Genomic DNA, 16,625 nt, shown 5'->3' with positions numbered 1-16,625 from the left:
CTTTTTTTTTTTTTTTTAAGGCCACACTCGCGGCATATGGAGGCTCCCAGGCTAGAGGTCGAATCAGAGCTGTAGCTGCTGGCCTACACCACAGCCACAGCCTCGCCAGATCCGAGCCACGTCAGCAACCTACACCCCAGCTCACGGCAACACCGGATCCTAAACCCACTGAGCGAGGCCAGGGATAGAACCCCAGTCCTCATAGATACTGGTTGGGTTTGTTAACCGCTGAGCCATGACGGCAACTCCTCAGAGGTGTTTTTTTTTTCTTTCTTTCTTGGCCGCCCCACGGAATATGAAGTTCCTGGGCCGGGGATGAGATCCAAACTGCAGTTACAGCCTACCCTGTAGCTATGGCAACACTGGATCCTTAACCCACTGTGCTGGGCTGGGGATTGAACCTGCATCCCAGCACTCCAGAGATGCTGCCAATCCATTGTGCCAGAGTGGGATCTCTGAAGTGTCTTTTTCAGGAAGAGATCATCAAAGCTGACTGGATGTTTTCTCTTTTTGAACATTTCTCCTTATAATCCTGTTCATTTTTACTCTGACCTTAGAATTAGACCTTAATTTTTGACTCTGACCTTAATTTTTTTTTTTTTTAACTTTTGATAAAATTTGTCTACAAGTCTGTCTCTTAAAGTGTCTGTGGTATATTTGGTCTTAGCTAAGAGTCATAAAAAATTAGCAAGTTTTTACTTTAAAGAAATAAACTCTAGATGAGTGTCATTTAGTTTTTAAAATGGAACTTGAGTCCCTCTAGTGGGTAGAGTGTAACTTACCTTCCAAGCTTGAAATTGAAAGACGATCTTGAGTTACGGAACCAGCTTTAAATCCACTGTTCTCATTGGTACTGGTGTCCACTCTCCCCACTGAGAGGCAGTACTTGCCTAGAGACTGGCTTGGCCCTAATGCTGGCTAGGATTTAGCAGTCTTCTTCCTTCTGTGCGATCCTGATGGTTCTGGTCATTCCCAGCATGCGACCTCACAAGCTATGGCTCACTGGCTGCTTTCTTTCAAGCCTTGGCAAGTATAAACTCAGGCTACAAGTTGGTAATTTTAAGCCATGCAGTTCTTTATAGAAAAGAACACAGTCCCCTTTGGGTCCTTGAGTTGCCATGAGAGAAATAATTGCACAGGCCTGTTTGGAGCTCAATAGGGATTAAGGACATTTAGTAACTGGGGAAGTTACGTACTGATATCCAGAACACAGGCAGCCTGGTGGGGCAGAAGGAACCTGGGTTTTGGATTCACATCCTAACTTGGCACATACTCCTGTGTGACCTTGGCTAAATTGCCTCTCTGTATCTTCGTTTTCCCTTCTGTAAGATGAGATGATAAACCCATTTTGCAGGGTTGTTTTTAAGTATTAAAAATAAACGTGCAAAGTCCTTTGTGTTTTTAGTGCACTGCGATTGGTAGCAGAGGTCATGGAAATTTCCCTGGCTGAATTCGTTATAATACATGAGATTTCATTATTTGTATAACCTTCCCCTCTCCTCCCATGCCTTTTTTTTTCTTTCAGTCACCACCAAGTAAACGCAGAAAATTGGAGAAGCCAAGGAAGCCCATTACATTTGTAGTATTAGAGTCTGTGATGAAAGAATTATCCCTCAAAGCATCATCTCTGGGCTCTGAGACAACAGAAGGCATAGTAGTTGTGACAACATGGATTGAAAAAATTCTCACCGATCTGAAGGTACCTGATTAAAAGCACACTGAAGGAGTGCTTATGATAATCTCTTTTTTTCTTTTCTTAAAGGAGTTTTCAGTGGAGAAAGGTGATTTCCTGTAAAATTCTGTTTTTCCTTCAAATAGGTCCAGCATAAACGAGTTCCCTGTGGAAAGGAGGAAGTTAGCCTTTTCCTGACAGCCATAGAAAACTCCTGGATTCATTTAAGGAGGAAGAAAAGAGACCGAATAAGACAGTTGAGAGAAGTTCCCCGAGCTCCCAAGAACGTCATCCAAGCCTTGGAAGAGAAAAAGTCCCCCCCTAAAGAGCCCGGCAGTGACCAAGATTTGGTCCAGGGCCCCCAGGAGAGTGCCCTGTGTGAGCCTGCTCTGCAGGAAGGCGAGTCTCCCACTGTGGAGGGCCATGGCCCAAACCAGGACTTGCTTTCCCAGGAGGAAAACCCAGAACCCGTGGAGGACGAAAGGAGTGAGGAAAAGGGAGAGGTGGAGGTTTTGGAGAGTTGTAACGTCTCCAGCAATGGAGCCCCGGACCAAGAGGCTTCTGAGCAGTTCAGCAACCCGGTGTCTGAAAAAGGGAACCATCTCCAAGGAGTGGCTGGACGTTACCTGTTCAAGTGTTTGATAAACATTAAGAAAGAGGTAGATGATGCCTTAGTTGAAATGCATTGGGTTGAGGGCCAGAACAGGGATTTGATGAACCAGCTTTGTACCTATATACGTAACCAAATTTTCAGGCTAGTTGCTAGTTAACGCTAAACTTCTTGAGAACAGTTTGGAAAGTTCTATAAAAGCTGCTTGCTTTGGAGTGTGGCCTTGGGTGGGGGGGAGGGGGACAAGAGGAATTCCACCATTGGCCCACTGGAAGTGTTATGTGGAATTATCTTTAAAAACAGGAACAAATTAGAATTTTCTTGTGGTGCAGTGGGTTAAGGATCCGGCGTTGTCACTGCAGCAGCTTGAGTTACTTCTGTGGTGTGGGTTTGATCCCTGGCCTGGGAACTTCCACATGCCTTGGGCACTGCCCTCCCCCCAATAATAATAATTAAAAACAAAGAAACAAATTGATCCATTTTTAAACATCCCCTGCTTTTTTGTTTGTTTTAAGTTACAGGGCATTTTAATAGGGTGTTCTAAGGAAGAATTGTGGCTTCCAGCATCAACAGAAAGCCATCAGTAAACTCATAAGAGATTTAAACTTGACTAAAGCAGGAGTTCCCGTCGTGGCGCAGCGGTTAACGAATCCGACTAGGAACCATGAGGTTGCGGGTTCAATCCCTGGCCTTGCTAGTGGGTTAAGGATCCGGCATTGCCGTGAGCTGTGGTGTGGGTTGCAGACGTGGCTCCGATCCCAAGTTGCTGTGGCTCTGGCGTAGGCCGGCAGCTACAGCTCCACTTAGACCCCTAGCCTGGGAACCTCCATGTGCCTCGGGAGCAGCCCAAGAAATGGCAAAAAGACAAGAAAAAAAAAAAATAAATGAACTTGACTAAAGCAGATCACCTTAGCTTTAGACTGGTTTTCTGAGGCCGACAGGATTATTTCTGCAGTCTGAGCCAAGTCAAGTGTATAGACCATTGCGCCTTCTCTGTCACCATGGTTGCTTCTTGAGGAGGGGTGGCTTTCTCAGCCATCCCCTGATGGAGACGGTCCTGGGCAAATAGCCCTGCAACCTCTTCTTAAGTCACCTTCAAGACAGAAGACTTTGATGACCCCTGTGTCAGTCCTGAGAAAGGAACTGGCCTAACGGTAGGTGGTAGGAGAGTGAGGGAGAGAAAGCTCAGTAATGCCAGGAAGAAGGGCCCGTCAGGGTAGTGCCTCAAATGTTGGCACATTCCTGACTCCTGTCTTTTGCTGTTGCTTATTTCAGAAAACATAATTAGGTAAGCAGAACTGCCAGATGTGACTGAGATACAGCAGAATGAAGCCATACCCCCTACCTCCAACCTGTTTAAAGTACTGTTTTGTGGCAGTTTCACTGGCGTGTGATTTTTCTTAATTTGTTTCATTATTTGAAGTGGAACTAACGTAAGAGCATTCCAGTTTGAAAACTGTCAGTCCTGTTTGAAACCTGGGGCTGGGGGAAGAAGGTGTTTTCTTGGCTTTGAATAGGTGAGTGATTGATGATAGACACAAGTAAGAAATGGAGTGTGATAGGTCTGTGCTGTAAGTTACTTAAGAAAGTCTTGTCTGTTGGCAGGTAAGATGTGGCTGATCAAAGGCAGTTTTGGGGTTCTGCCTAATCCCCTCTGTGTTTACCTATTACCATTGGAGAATTCTGAGGCCTAGGTAACTGTGTTCATAAAACATGTTTCTAATTGCAGTGTCGGGGCTGATCGAGGAAGGCCTCTGGAAAAGGAGTCTTTTTCCATTCTCTTGGTGTCTCAGTTACCTTCTGTTCTGCTTGACTTGCATGGTTTGATTTTATACCAGCAGTCTACGGTTCTAGTTAGCCTGGAATTTTTGAGTAACGTGCCAGAGCCTTTTGCTATCTTCAAAAGAAGACTGTGCCGAGTAGTTCAGCCATGCTTTTGAAAGGTGGCTGCTGGTCGGGGCAGAAAACTGATGACCTCGGCATACTTCGGCAGCAGCTAGACCAGTCCCTCAGCAAAGATACATGAAGTGAAAATAGAACCATATTACACTTTCCTGTGGCAGCAGAGGCAGAGCTGCAGAGACAGAGCTGCAGAAGGGACCATTTTGGTCAATCAGTGTTCTTAACATGGTCCGTGGGCCCCAGAGAATCCATAGCCTCCGGGATTATTTCCAAAAGCTCCGTGGACATGTTTGTTTGTTTTCTGGAGAGAAGGGTCCCCAACTGAGAGAGAAGGGTTAGTTGCCCACTGAAGATTAGGAGCCACTGTGCTAGTGCATCCTCTTCCTTTGATAGAATAAGGAAACCAACACCCAGGATCCCACAGAGCTCAGATTCAGTGCAAGGCCTTGGATTCCTGTGGCCCGGTCATCTCCTGTGCCACCCACACTATCCTGCTCCACTTAGCTCTCCTGACATTGAAATCAGATGCTGGGCCCAGGATAATTGCGTTAGGTGACAACTATTCACTCAATAAGTGGTCACTAAGTATTTATTGTTTGCTCATTTGTTTAATTATAAGAGGATAGTGCATGCTCGTTAAAGATTTAGATGAAAGAACAGCTTCAACATCACCCCCAATCTCAGCCTTCTGAAGCATAACCTCTATTGGTATTTCAGTGTTTCCTTCGAGTCTTTAATCTCTATATAGATGGGGTGTGTGAGTGTATGGGTTCAGCTTTGATTATTTTCATGCTCTGTGTATTCATTTTTACATTGTGCTTTTTCTCATTTGATGCCTTGTTGTTACAGGGGTATGTGTTTACACTCCTTGACTGTTCAAAAGGTGTTTCAGGCACAGTATTAGCCTTGTGTAAGTCTAGCACTTATTCCCAGAGAATCCTTTGTGGACCTGGAGGCACTAAAGATGCGTCTTGTGTTCACTGCCCCAGGTTAAAGGCTTGGTGTCGTGGAGGACGTTTTATAGGTGTTAATAAGTTAATGCTCTTAGAATTGAAGAAGTATGTGACAACAGAAGCTTCTGCTGCTAGAGCTGTGAGTGCCTTTTTTGCATTTGTTGTCATTTCCCTTTATTTCTGTCTAATGAGAGAACATTGAAACATTTTCAAAAGACATCTAAAAGTTCTTTCGGTTATGCATATACTTTATGATCGTGTGATATGTGGTGGTCTACACCTCTGATATGGGGGAAAATAATTTTTTTAAGAAAAGAACTAGGTTATTGACCCATGTATCATAATGTTGAGTGACACCTGCCTTAAGTGTCTGGAGGTCAAGTTGATGTTGATGGATTGGAATGGAATCCGGTCTTTGTGATAATACCTTAACTTCTGTTCTGGTCCCTGGCATTGGCTTCTGATTTCTTGATAATCAGAACATTATAAAGTGGGAACAGAAGCTAAACTTGTTTTCTAAAAAGGGGACTAAAGCTGCTTTTGTTCTTGGGAAGCTGCTTTGCTTCCAGCAGTTTGGTACCTTCACCCCACGTCTTTGCCCAGCTATTCACACACCAGAGTGTGGCTGCTTGCCCTAGCAGGGCTTGGTGGAGTTTCAGCTAATCTTAAGGGTGCATGTGGATTACTTAAAGCTTTAGTATATATTTTTAAAAACATGAAATCTCTCTTCTCTTGATAGATGTCAAAGCTTACCATGTGAGTACACCAGCTTCTGAGCTCTGACAAGTAATAACAGCATGATGTGGAAAAAGATGGAAAGCCCCGTGGAAAATTAGAGGCCTCATATTATCGGAGTAGCCCCTCATTTTTACTTAAACAGAGATATTTTCCTCTTTAGCCACACGGGGGCGTCTTTGGTCCTTTTTCTTCTCTATGGGCATGGATAAAATTTCATCCTTGGTATTTTCTTCAAAAACCCAGTTGCTACTCAGATAAATATTTTTATGTAAGCAAGTCCATTTCCGTGTAAAAAACTGAAAGATAAAAGAAAGAAGGAAAATCCCACCACACTGTCGTCTGGGCAGTTTTTCAACCTTTTTATGTTTCTTTATGACCCCAGATAACGCTTTTTCTTTTCTTTCTATCTGTCCTACCACATCAGAATTATATCCAGGTTGGGTCAGCCCTCCGGATCAACTTTTTATGGGTCTCCAGTTAATGAGGGTGCTGGAGGTGTATGTTTTGTGATTTTAAATAGTAACTTTTCAGAAACCTTATGCTGCTGGAAGAGTAATATAGAAAATCCTAAGAAAGAAACTGCTTTCAGTGTTCTTTTGTCTTTTAATTCTTGTTTTGTATCTAGCCAGCTGAGCAGCATGCAGTTGATGTGTTGTTTACATAAAAGGTTGGCAGAGTTGGTTCTGTGTGGGGTATTTTATGTAAGTTGGCTGGGTCTCCTTCCCACAAGTGGTTTTCTCTGTGGAACATGTCTGTCACTAACCCTGGCGTCTCAAGGAGAAGCTGCACCTGCCCTTATTTTTGTGGCTCAGGATCGGATGTTCTAGGTAGCCATCTAACAGATCTGAACATTAGGAAAAAGAAGGAAAATTAAGGTGCCCTCTGGGAGAAGGATGATCTCAACGCCCAGCAGAAGGAGCCCCTAGGAAAGGAATGTGACCAGGTCTTTTTTGGAGAAGTTGCCGCTCTGGAGAATCAGTTTGCTGAATGGGCACTAACCCCAGTAAAACCCAGAAGAGGCTTGCTAGTGAGAATGAATTGGCCTCCGCCTCCTGGAGCAGGGGGGGTCCTGAACCTTCTAAAGCTCTCAAGTACCAGCCTCTTGTTGCTCCTGCCAGCACAGTATTAGAAAGCCCTGCACGGGGTTCACCCCATGCGTTGAGGGCCTCACACACCAGACCAGAGAGTTCCTGCTCTGCTCTGTAAAGACACTCAGATCCTCTGCTGTGACTCACCCAAATGACTAAAACAGCGGTTTATTTTTTTTAATTGCTGGTTGGAACAGCTAATGCTCCCTTTTGGAACAGCTAATACTGCCTTTTGGAGGCTTTGCTTTTACTCCAGGGAGCTCTGTTGTGACTGAGTAAAGGCCTTGCACCTCCAAATGCCCTTTGAGGTGTAGCCTCTCTGGCTCTCTCAGCCCAAAAGCAGAAACGCCAGGGACTCCAGGCTCTCTTCAGGGAAGTGGAGGATCACGGGGCTTTTTTTTTCTTTTTTCTTTCTTTCTTTCTTTCTTTCTTTCTTTCTTTCTTTCTTTCTTTCTTTCTTTCTTTCTTTCTTTCTTTCTTTCTGTCTTTCTTTCTGTCTTTCTTTCTGTCTTTCTTTCTGTCTTTCTTTCTGTCTTTCTTTCTTTATGTCTTTCTTTATGTCTTTCCTTCTTTCTGTCTTTCTTTCTGTCTTTCTCTTCCTGTCTTTCTGTCTTTCTAGGGTCGCACTCGAGGCATATGGAGGTTCCCAGGCTAGGGGTCCAATCAGAGCTGTAACTTGCAGCCTATACCACAGCCACAGCAACACAGGATCCAAGTCATGTCTGCGACCTACACCATAGCTCACAGCAACGGTGGATCTTTAACGCACTGAGTGAGGCCAGGGATCGAACCCACATCCTCTCAGATACTAGTCAGGTTTGTTAACTGATGAGCCACGATGGGAACTCCACGGTGCTTATTATGAGCCAGAGAACCGAGATAAGGAGGAGCGGCCCAGAGAGTGCAGGTGCACTTGGCAGAATTGGCTTGTATGTGATGCTCACAAGAGGACAGGGGATGTATAACTCCCAGATGCTTTTCCAGTCACCCTACGCAAATGGCAAACACAGACGAGCACAGACTTGACAGTCCATCAGGCCTGGGTCTACATTCCACTTCCACTTCCAGGGTAAGTCAGTCTCATTAAGACTTGGCTTTCTCATTACAAAAGATGAAGAATTCTTGCTTCCCAGCATGGTCACAGCAGTTAAGTGAGAGAAACACTAAAGCACCTCGAAAAGCCCATCAATAGAGTAGGCTTTTCAACTTGCTCATCTCCTCTTAGTTTCCCTAGAGTTTTCAATTTTTGGTCCGAAAGTCTACCAAGCGACTCAAGTGAAAAGGCCAAGATTTCAAGTGCGTAGCTGCAGATGTAGACTGCTGCTCTCTGACCAAGGGCAAGATCCAAGCTGCCATATACTGGAGGGACACCAATATTGCTTGGCTGTCCTCTTCATAAACTGTCTCACTTAGTAATCCTGCAGAGAGGGGTGGGGTCCCTGTGTGGTTGCTGGCAGAAGTGGAAGCTCAGAGAGCTTAAGTGACTTTCCCTAAGGTTGTTCACAGAGCTAAGTCTCAGAGGGGAGAATTGAACTCAGATCAGAATTGGGATCTCATACCAGATCTCAAGATTTATAACAAGTGCTCCTTAGAGTAGCAATGCACTCCTGGGCTCATTTGACCCCTCTCTAGGGAAGGAGATTTCAATTATATGACACAGGGAAGAGAGAAAAAGTACCTTCTACCCAACTTCACAGTTGAGCACTTGAAGGTAATATTATTTTCTAGCCTATGATCAATGAACAAGATTTAATAAGTGAAATTGCTTATAATTAGTTCTCAACTTATGCTACCAAATCTTTATAGAATTTTGTATTTGGCAGTCATACAGATAATTAAGTAGATAGTGAAACCACAAAATAAAATGTCTAGTGCAAGCACGTGTTGGATCAGAATCAATGTAAAATAACATAATTAGATAATACCCTCATGATACATAATTGTATAATAACGGAAGACGGGTGTTTTTTTTCATTTGTTTTTTTTTTTAATAAGCAGCACCAGATATTTCACTTAGAGAATGTGAAACTGATGTACTTTCTGAGCTTGCTGGATAAGGTAACAAGAGTCAGAAGAATAGCAAATCATTTTCCTCAGGTTGGGGAATGGACTGGGTACATCTGTAGGAAAGGAAAAGCTGCCTGCCATCTGGTGGACCCATTCAGGGCATGTGGCCCAGGGTCTAAGAGCTAGAACCAGGAAATTCCCAGCTAGGGGGGCTTGGCTGGGTCCAGTGGCCAGCCCACCCTCAGGGAACACTTTTGCTGCTGCTGCCCTAAAAGAGAAGGCTGCCCAGAGTGTACTCTTGAGCCTGGGACAGTGGGTGAGGCAGGGCCTGCTCCCGTCAATTTGTAATTCTAGAAGCTTGACATCTCTTCCTGGATAAGAGGATTCCCAGTCCTGTCAGGATCCCTAATTCAGATATGTTTGTCCCAGGATTCCTGCCTTCAGGCCTAAATATGGGGGCTTATGGACCAAACTCTGGCCTGTATCTCAGTGAACAATAGATGAGCACTAAGGAGGGTTTTCATTCACAAAGGGAAATATTTCCTCATCTTCTACACCAAGAGCAAGAAGGGCTAGAACTCATGCTCCAACTAAAAGGAGGCAGCTTTTATTCAATTCCTGCTTGTTATTGCCATGGAGAAATAGCTGCCCAGTGTTGATAGGTCTTCTGGGGGTTTTTTTGGCCTCAGCATGCAGCCACTTGATGTGGGATTTCAGTTCCCAGACCAGGGATTAAACCCAGGCCTTAGTGATAAAGGGGCCAAATCCTAACCACTGGACCACCAGGGAACTCCCTGAGTCTTCTGATTTTTTGAGGGAAGCCAGAAATCCAGATATATGAGTTTTTTGGGGTTTTTTGTTGTTGTTGTTTGCTTTCTAGGCCTGCACCCATAGCATGTGGAAGTTCCCAGGCTAGGGATCAAATCGGAGCTATGGCTGCCGGCTATTCCACAGCCACAGCAACGTGGGATCCAAGCCGCATCTGTGACCTACACCACAGCTCATGGATGCTGGTCGGATTCGTTTCCCCTGCACCACAATGGGAACCTTGAGAAATTTATTTAATTGTAAATCCTGACAAGGAATTCAGTATTTTATAGAAACCTGGTAGACCATCAGTTTGTGACCTCTTCTACCACCAAGTGTTAGAACTGTCTAAATATTTGCTGTCTCCACTTTCCTAACTTGTTTATTTCAGCTACTGAAGTCTGGTTGCTGCCTACCCTTCTTTTTTAAGAGGCCCCCTCACTTCTTAAAGGGCGAATCCCAAAGATTCTATCCACAGACCTTGTTTGCCCTTTTCTCCCACTCACGGCTGCCCTGCTCCACTCCGGGACTTCCATACTGCTCACTCCTACACTCAGCATGCCCCAATCTAGACCTTCCCCGAACTTTCAAAATCCATGTACCTAACCACCCATCAGACCCCTGCCCCCCGCCCCCCAGGACTGCAGCTGTGTCACACTCAACTTGTCTGTACTTGCTTCTCTCCTATAGTCTCGGCCGCCACCCACCCAACTCTTGAGATGAGAAATCTCTGCTTCTCCCTCTCCTTCACCACCAGGTTCTAAAGTCTTCCATCCTAGAAAGATCCCCCCAGTCCGGCCCAGCCTCTCCATCCGTAGTACCGCTGCCTTGTGCCACTCCACGTCTCTCACCTGGACCATGAAGGTGGCCCGAACCGTTTCTGGGGCAGTTCAGAGCTAAGCAGCAGAAAGTGCAGATTTAGATGGGTTTGGGAGCAAGAGATGAAGAAACAGGAAGAAAGACTAGGATGAGAAGTAGACCTACAGCAACAGGTCACGTCAGTTGCCATCAGGAGATAGGCGACCCTGCCTAACAAAGCACAGCACTTTCCCCCCCTTAACATAATTTTATTTTACAAAAGTGATGTTTTTATTATAATGAATTTAGAAAATAATGAATAAAACTTTACAATTCCACTACTCAAATGGAGTTATTTTATATTTTGTTATATATCTTAGTATTTTTATATGCACATATATTTTTAAACAACAAATGCGGGATCGTGTTCTGTATTTCTGTTTGATAATCATTTTCATTTAGCAATATGTTGTGATAACCTTTTTCTGGCTATAAAATTAATCTGTGTGTCAGAAAGCTTGTGAAAATAAAAATTACCAGTAATTACACTGCCCAAAGACAACCACTGTCAATATTTTGGTTTATTAACAGCCCTTTCTTTTTCACATGCCGCATGGTGAGTATCATTTCACAAAAACAATTGTTCCTTGTTGGAAATGTAGGTTTTCTGATTTTTCCTTTTGTAAATAATGCTTTAGTAATATCTTCGTACAGACGTCTTTATGTGTGTTCTTACTGCTTTAGGGTAAATTTATATAAGATTTACTGAAGCAGGAGTTCCCACTGTGGTGCAACGGGATCAGCAGCATCTCTGGAGCGCAGGAACACAAGTTCAGTCCCTGGCCCGGCACAGTAGATAAGGATCCAGCGTTGCCACAGCTGCAGCATAGGTTACAACTGTGGCTAGGATCTGATCCTTGGCCCAGGAAGGCTATGCCATGGGCCAGCCAAAACATATGCCGTGAGATAGCCAAAACAGGGGAAAAAATAAAAATAAAAAAAAATATATATATATAAAATATATATATGTGTGTATATATATAACTGAAGCAGAAGAGATAATGACTTTTTTTTTTTTTTTTTTCGGGCCTCACCTGTGGTATATGGAGGTTCCCAGGCTAAAGGTTGAATCAGAGCTGCAGCCTTGGGTCTTCGTCACAGCCACAGTAACACCAGATCCTTAACCTGATCAAGTCCAGGGATCGAACCACATCCTCATGGACACTACTCAGATTCTTTTTTTTTTTTTTTTTGGTCTTTTTGCCATTTCTAGGGCCGCTCCCGCGGCATATGGAGGTTCCCAGGCTAGGGGTCGAATCGGAGCTGCAGCCGCCGGCCTACGCCAGAGTCACAGCAACGCGGGATCCGAGCCGCGTCTGCAACCTACACCACAGCTCACGGCAACGCCGGATCGTTAACCCACTGAGCAAGGGCAGGGACCGAACCCGCAACCTCATGGTTCCTAGTCGGATTCGTTAACCACTGCGCCACGACGGGAACTCCACTACTCAGATTCTTAACCCACTGAGCCACAACGGGAACTCCAAGATAGTAACTCTTTTAAAGGCTTTTTTGTATATATTGGCCAATTTGCTCGTGAAAAAGTTATGCTGCTTTACATTCCCACAAGTGCCTGTTTTTACCACACCCTCGATAGCACTGGAAGGGTAGTTTTAAAAATCCTTACTGACTGAGCAGCAGGAGTATTTTCATTCTTTTGATTTTATTACAAAACTGGCGAGGTCAGTCATTTTCATACATATGTTTATGTTATAAATATTCATATATTTTATGAATTTTAAATTAAATTCAGTCAATGTTCATTTTTCTCTCCAAGTGTTGTTTTTGCTATTGAAATCACAAGGGCACATCTTGCCAATATTTTCCTCCATTTTGTTATTTACTTTTTCCTTTTGTTTATGGTGATTTTGTTTTTACAGTCAAGGAGCTTTTAGAGGGTTTATGTAATCAAGTCTGTCAAACTGTTCCTATATGTTTTCTTTGTTTGCCTTTATGTGTGGAAACTCTTTCACCACCCTTGGAGTTTTTGGCATTCATTTTTACATTTAACACTTGAATTTATGTTGGTGTATAGTGTAAGTTTTAAGGGCCTAACTGTGTTTAGTGAATGTTTCGGAGTTATCATGGAGTAACTCTAGAGAGAGGACTGGTGAGCCCTAGCAGTGCCATCTGCAGTGTCTGTGACGGGAATAGAGCATCAGGCGAGCTGGGGGCTGGGGGACAGGGGTGTGTACTATCGCAGCCCCCAGCCCAGAAGTGGGAGAAGAGGCACTGGCTCCTGGAGAGTCCTAAGAGGGTCCCCAGCACTGCCCAGTATAGATTCTCCTGCCAGGCCCCAGTCCCTTGGTGTGAAATCTGGTTGCAAGCATGGAGCTGAGCCCCGGATCGAGGCAGTACAGCCAGTAAGAGGCCGTTGCTCTGGGCCTCACCTACTCTTCTGAGAAGGCATCATTGACTGACACAGGTAGCTGATCTCTTGGGTTTTAAAGATGTGATCTGCAGTCTTGCTTTTAGGTGTGAACTGGAATTGGCTGTGACTCTAGACCTTGGTCCAGCCCCTCTGCCGTGGGAGGGGCCTACCCTGTCATGGACTTCCCCCACCCCCACCTATCCAGCTGGCTTTTGACTCACATTGTTAGGCTCCACCTCTCTGTACTAATAACTTTGCTCAGTCTCACGCCCATGACCTGAATTAACTTACTCTCATAAAGCCGCCTCCTTTTTTTCTTCAAAGGCGTAACCGAAGTCCTCATCCTTTTCCTTGAGCTTCCACTTTGATCAGCTTTCTCCTTCCCCAGTCATCTTTTTAGCTGCATAGTTTGCTAGCCGCGTTGGTTTCTCAGAAAAGCTCAGAGTGTGTGGCTCCTCCCTTTTTGCTTCTGAACTGCATTTCTTTCCTTATTACTCAGTGTCCACACCCAGGGCGGTTGCCTGGATAAAAATCTGCCCCCTTTCCCCCAGTCACCTTTTCAGGCCAGACATGAGTGCCAGTGAGGAATGGCCGTCTACCCAGGCCCAGTTAGAAGCTGTTCATTCCTTAGAGTGGCCTGAGGCAGTACAGTGTCCTCTGAGGTCATCTGAGTCCCTGGATCCTAAGTTTGATTCTTGTTCCCTTGCCTTCTCACTCGTCTACTGAGCTTGTTTATTGGGCACCACTAAGCAAAGTTAATGATTATTTCTGTCTTCAGCCAGTTCCTCATCATCAGCCATTTCTGTGAGGTTTTCAAGGACTCTGGGCCCTCTTCTCCAGTCTGGACTATCCCACACAAAGGAGAAGCCTGTCTCCCAGCTTTATGACCTTGGATAAAATGCCTCTTGGGAGACTGGTCCAGGTGATTGTAACTCTTCCAGCTGTGACATTGTATCAGGCAATGAGGAGGAAAAAGGAGGTGAATGGAAGGCTGAACTCAACTGTATCTGTTTCCTAGGTTGAGGAGAGGCCCTTTGACAGCTCACCAGGAGTAGAGGAAGGTGGGTAAAGACTTCAGTGAAAACTTCTGGCTCCAGGAACCCCCCTTTACTGATGATTGAAGGCATGCCCTGTACGCCTCTAGCAATGTAATTCGGAGTCCTGCTCATCATTCACCCCGGGCTTGTCAGGAATCAGGTTCAGTTTGCTAACCCAGCCTGAAATCCATTTAATTACCTTATGAGAAAAATACAATTATCTGGGACCCTGACTTTCTAAAGTGAGTTCCCTTATGGGCCTTCGTGTGGTCCTGCGATGTCATGCTTCCTCCTGCGTAGGGGGAAAGCGTGACGCTTAGCCTTTTCCAGATGTTGCTATGGAGCTGAGTTCAGTTCTGTGACCTTTTACCTCATGCTGGCTTACCACAAGCCCCCTGGCTTTGGCTGCAAGGCTAGCTAGTCCAGTGCCTGGCACAGGTTAGGTACACAATAAATATTTGTGAAATGAATGTTGTATAGTGTGTCCCTGAATGTGCTTGTCTTTTCATCTCACAGCTGACTTTCTCCTTTTGGTCTCGTTTTGGCTAGAATAGGTGAAAAGCTCCTTACAACTACTTGAAAAACTTGAGAAGTCAGGCCTAAAGGGTTAGGGCATCTGGGATCTAGTATACCTGTACTTTGGCTTCACACGCCTTTCACACCCCACTTCTGCTTTGTGGGGTCAGGGAATTGATCCCCATATAGCTCTTAGAGTTGTGTATATATGTAGAGCTTTGGTGGAGTGACTGGGAAAGAGTCTCATTAGGGAATGCTACGAGCTCAGCCTATTAAAAAATTGAGGGGGTTGAACTGGACACTGGGGTGCAAGAGAGTTGAAGAGGGAGAATGGAAATAGAAATCCTCTCATGAGAGTTACACACACACTGACAGATGGGCCAGTTTTCTTCCTACCCCAGAGGTACCAGTCACTAGAAGCCATAAAGAAACATCAGGAACAACTGTTTGGAAATGGCTGGGCTTTGGACTCTTCCTCAAACATGCTGAAACATCAAAAAAGACTCCCTGGGAGTTCCCGTCGTGGCGCAGTGGTTAACGAATCCGACTAGGAACCATGAGGTTGCAGGTTGGGTCCCTGCCCTTGCTCAGTGGGTTAACGATCCGTCGTTGCTGTGAGCTGTGGTGTAGGTTGCAGACGCGGCTCGGATCCCGCGTTGCTGTGGCTCTGGCATAGGCCGGTGGCTACAGCTCCAATTCAACCTCTAGCCTGGGAACCTCCATATGCCGAGGGAGCGGCCCAAACAAATAGCAAAAAGACAAAAAAAAAAAAAAAAGACTCCCTGAATGAATACAACAACTGCAGGTTCTGCCTGAATCCCACCGCTTTAGAACAGTAAGCTAGCTACAACGTGAAACAGCCCTCCTACTTGTTCCTCTCCTTTATCCTCCCCCCTTGCCACCTTACAGGTTTCTCCCGCCCCCACTGTCCATTCCCCAACAGGAGTAACCTTGATTGATGAGAAACTCTTTGGCCATTTTCAGGCTCCTGTAGGCAACAACAGTCCCAGGAAAAGCCTCCTTTCAAACCGTTGCTTTTGCCTAACATCCCCTGGCTGCTGTCCCCACATGACCCAAATAAACAGATGATCATGTGAAGCCAGGAAGGCAGTTTGTTTTAAATAGCGAGCATCTCCACTAAGCTCTGGAGCAGATGGGCTATTGGGGACAAGGGAGAGATTGGCATGTGGAGTCTGTGTTCACCCCACTTTTATCTCCTGCTTCCCCACCCTTACAGAAAAGCTGTCTTCAGAACACTACTTTTCAGAGGGGCGCCTCTGTGGTGCGACAGAGCTGGTCCCAGACAAATCAGAAAACTTGGACTTCACCCTCTGGAAGAGACTTGAGGGCTGTATAAGTGCCATGACCACTTTAGGAATGCAGAAGGTTATGGCTGGAGGTAGCTCCCTCTGAGCACCCAGGGCCAATGGACAGACTCGTAGAGGGCTGACCCCTAATTAAATTAGAACTTGGTCAACAACATTATTTGATGTTACTGTTATATATGTATTAGACTGTTTATTGCCATATATTTTTAAAAAATTTTTAAAACAAAAAAAATTTTTTTTTGCTTTTTAGGGCTGCACTTGCAGCATATGGAGGTTCCCAGGCTAGGAGTCTAATCAGAGCTATAGCTGCCGGCCTACGCCACAGCCACAGCAATGCAGGATCCGAGCTGCATCTTCGACTTACACCACAGCTCATGGCAATGCCAGGTCCTTAACCCACTGAGCAAGGCCACGGATTAAACCCTCAACCTCATGGTTTCTAGGCAGATTCGTTTCCACTGCTCCATGACGGGAACCCCATAAATACATATATATTTTTTAAGGTGCCTTTTAACTTTCCATTTTCTTCGGTTATGTAGTGGGCCAGGCCTAACCACACTGGTAACAGGTGGCAGACACCTTAAAGGAAGCAGTGACAGGACCAGCAACAGATTTAGCCATCTCAGGAAAAGAGCATTCATCCTGCAGAGAAAAGAAGAACTTCGCTCTTATGCTCTGGTCCCCTGTTGCTTTCCAGCTTCATCATAAACAAAGCCTATGTCACCCGGTCATTTGTGG

The 16,625-nt window shown here is 45.1% G+C and overlaps 1 protein-coding gene across 1 annotated transcript in view; it reads left to right on the top strand.

Moving 5' to 3' along the window:
* METTL16 (methyltransferase 16, N6-methyladenosine) overlaps positions 1-2,968 on the top strand; it is a 65,687-nt gene extending 62,719 nt beyond the window's left edge. Inside the window, exons 9-10 of the mRNA XM_047757983.1 lie at positions 1,526-1,699; positions 1,819-2,968. Coding sequence (XP_047613939.1) covers positions 1,526-1,699; positions 1,819-2,442 — 798 coding nt within the window. The 3' untranslated portion in view covers positions 2,443-2,968. The remainder of the gene's footprint in view (positions 1-1,525; positions 1,700-1,818) is intronic.
* Positions 2,969-16,625: the final 13,657 nt, after the last annotated feature.

Source organism: Phacochoerus africanus, chromosome 14, assembly GCF_016906955.1.
Source record: "Phacochoerus africanus isolate WHEZ1 chromosome 14, ROS_Pafr_v1, whole genome shotgun sequence".
In the NCBI taxonomy this organism is placed as follows: domain Eukaryota; kingdom Metazoa; phylum Chordata; class Mammalia; order Artiodactyla; family Suidae; genus Phacochoerus; species Phacochoerus africanus.
Note: the sequence above shows the minus strand (reverse complement) of the source record. Positions and strands in the feature narration are given on the sequence as shown.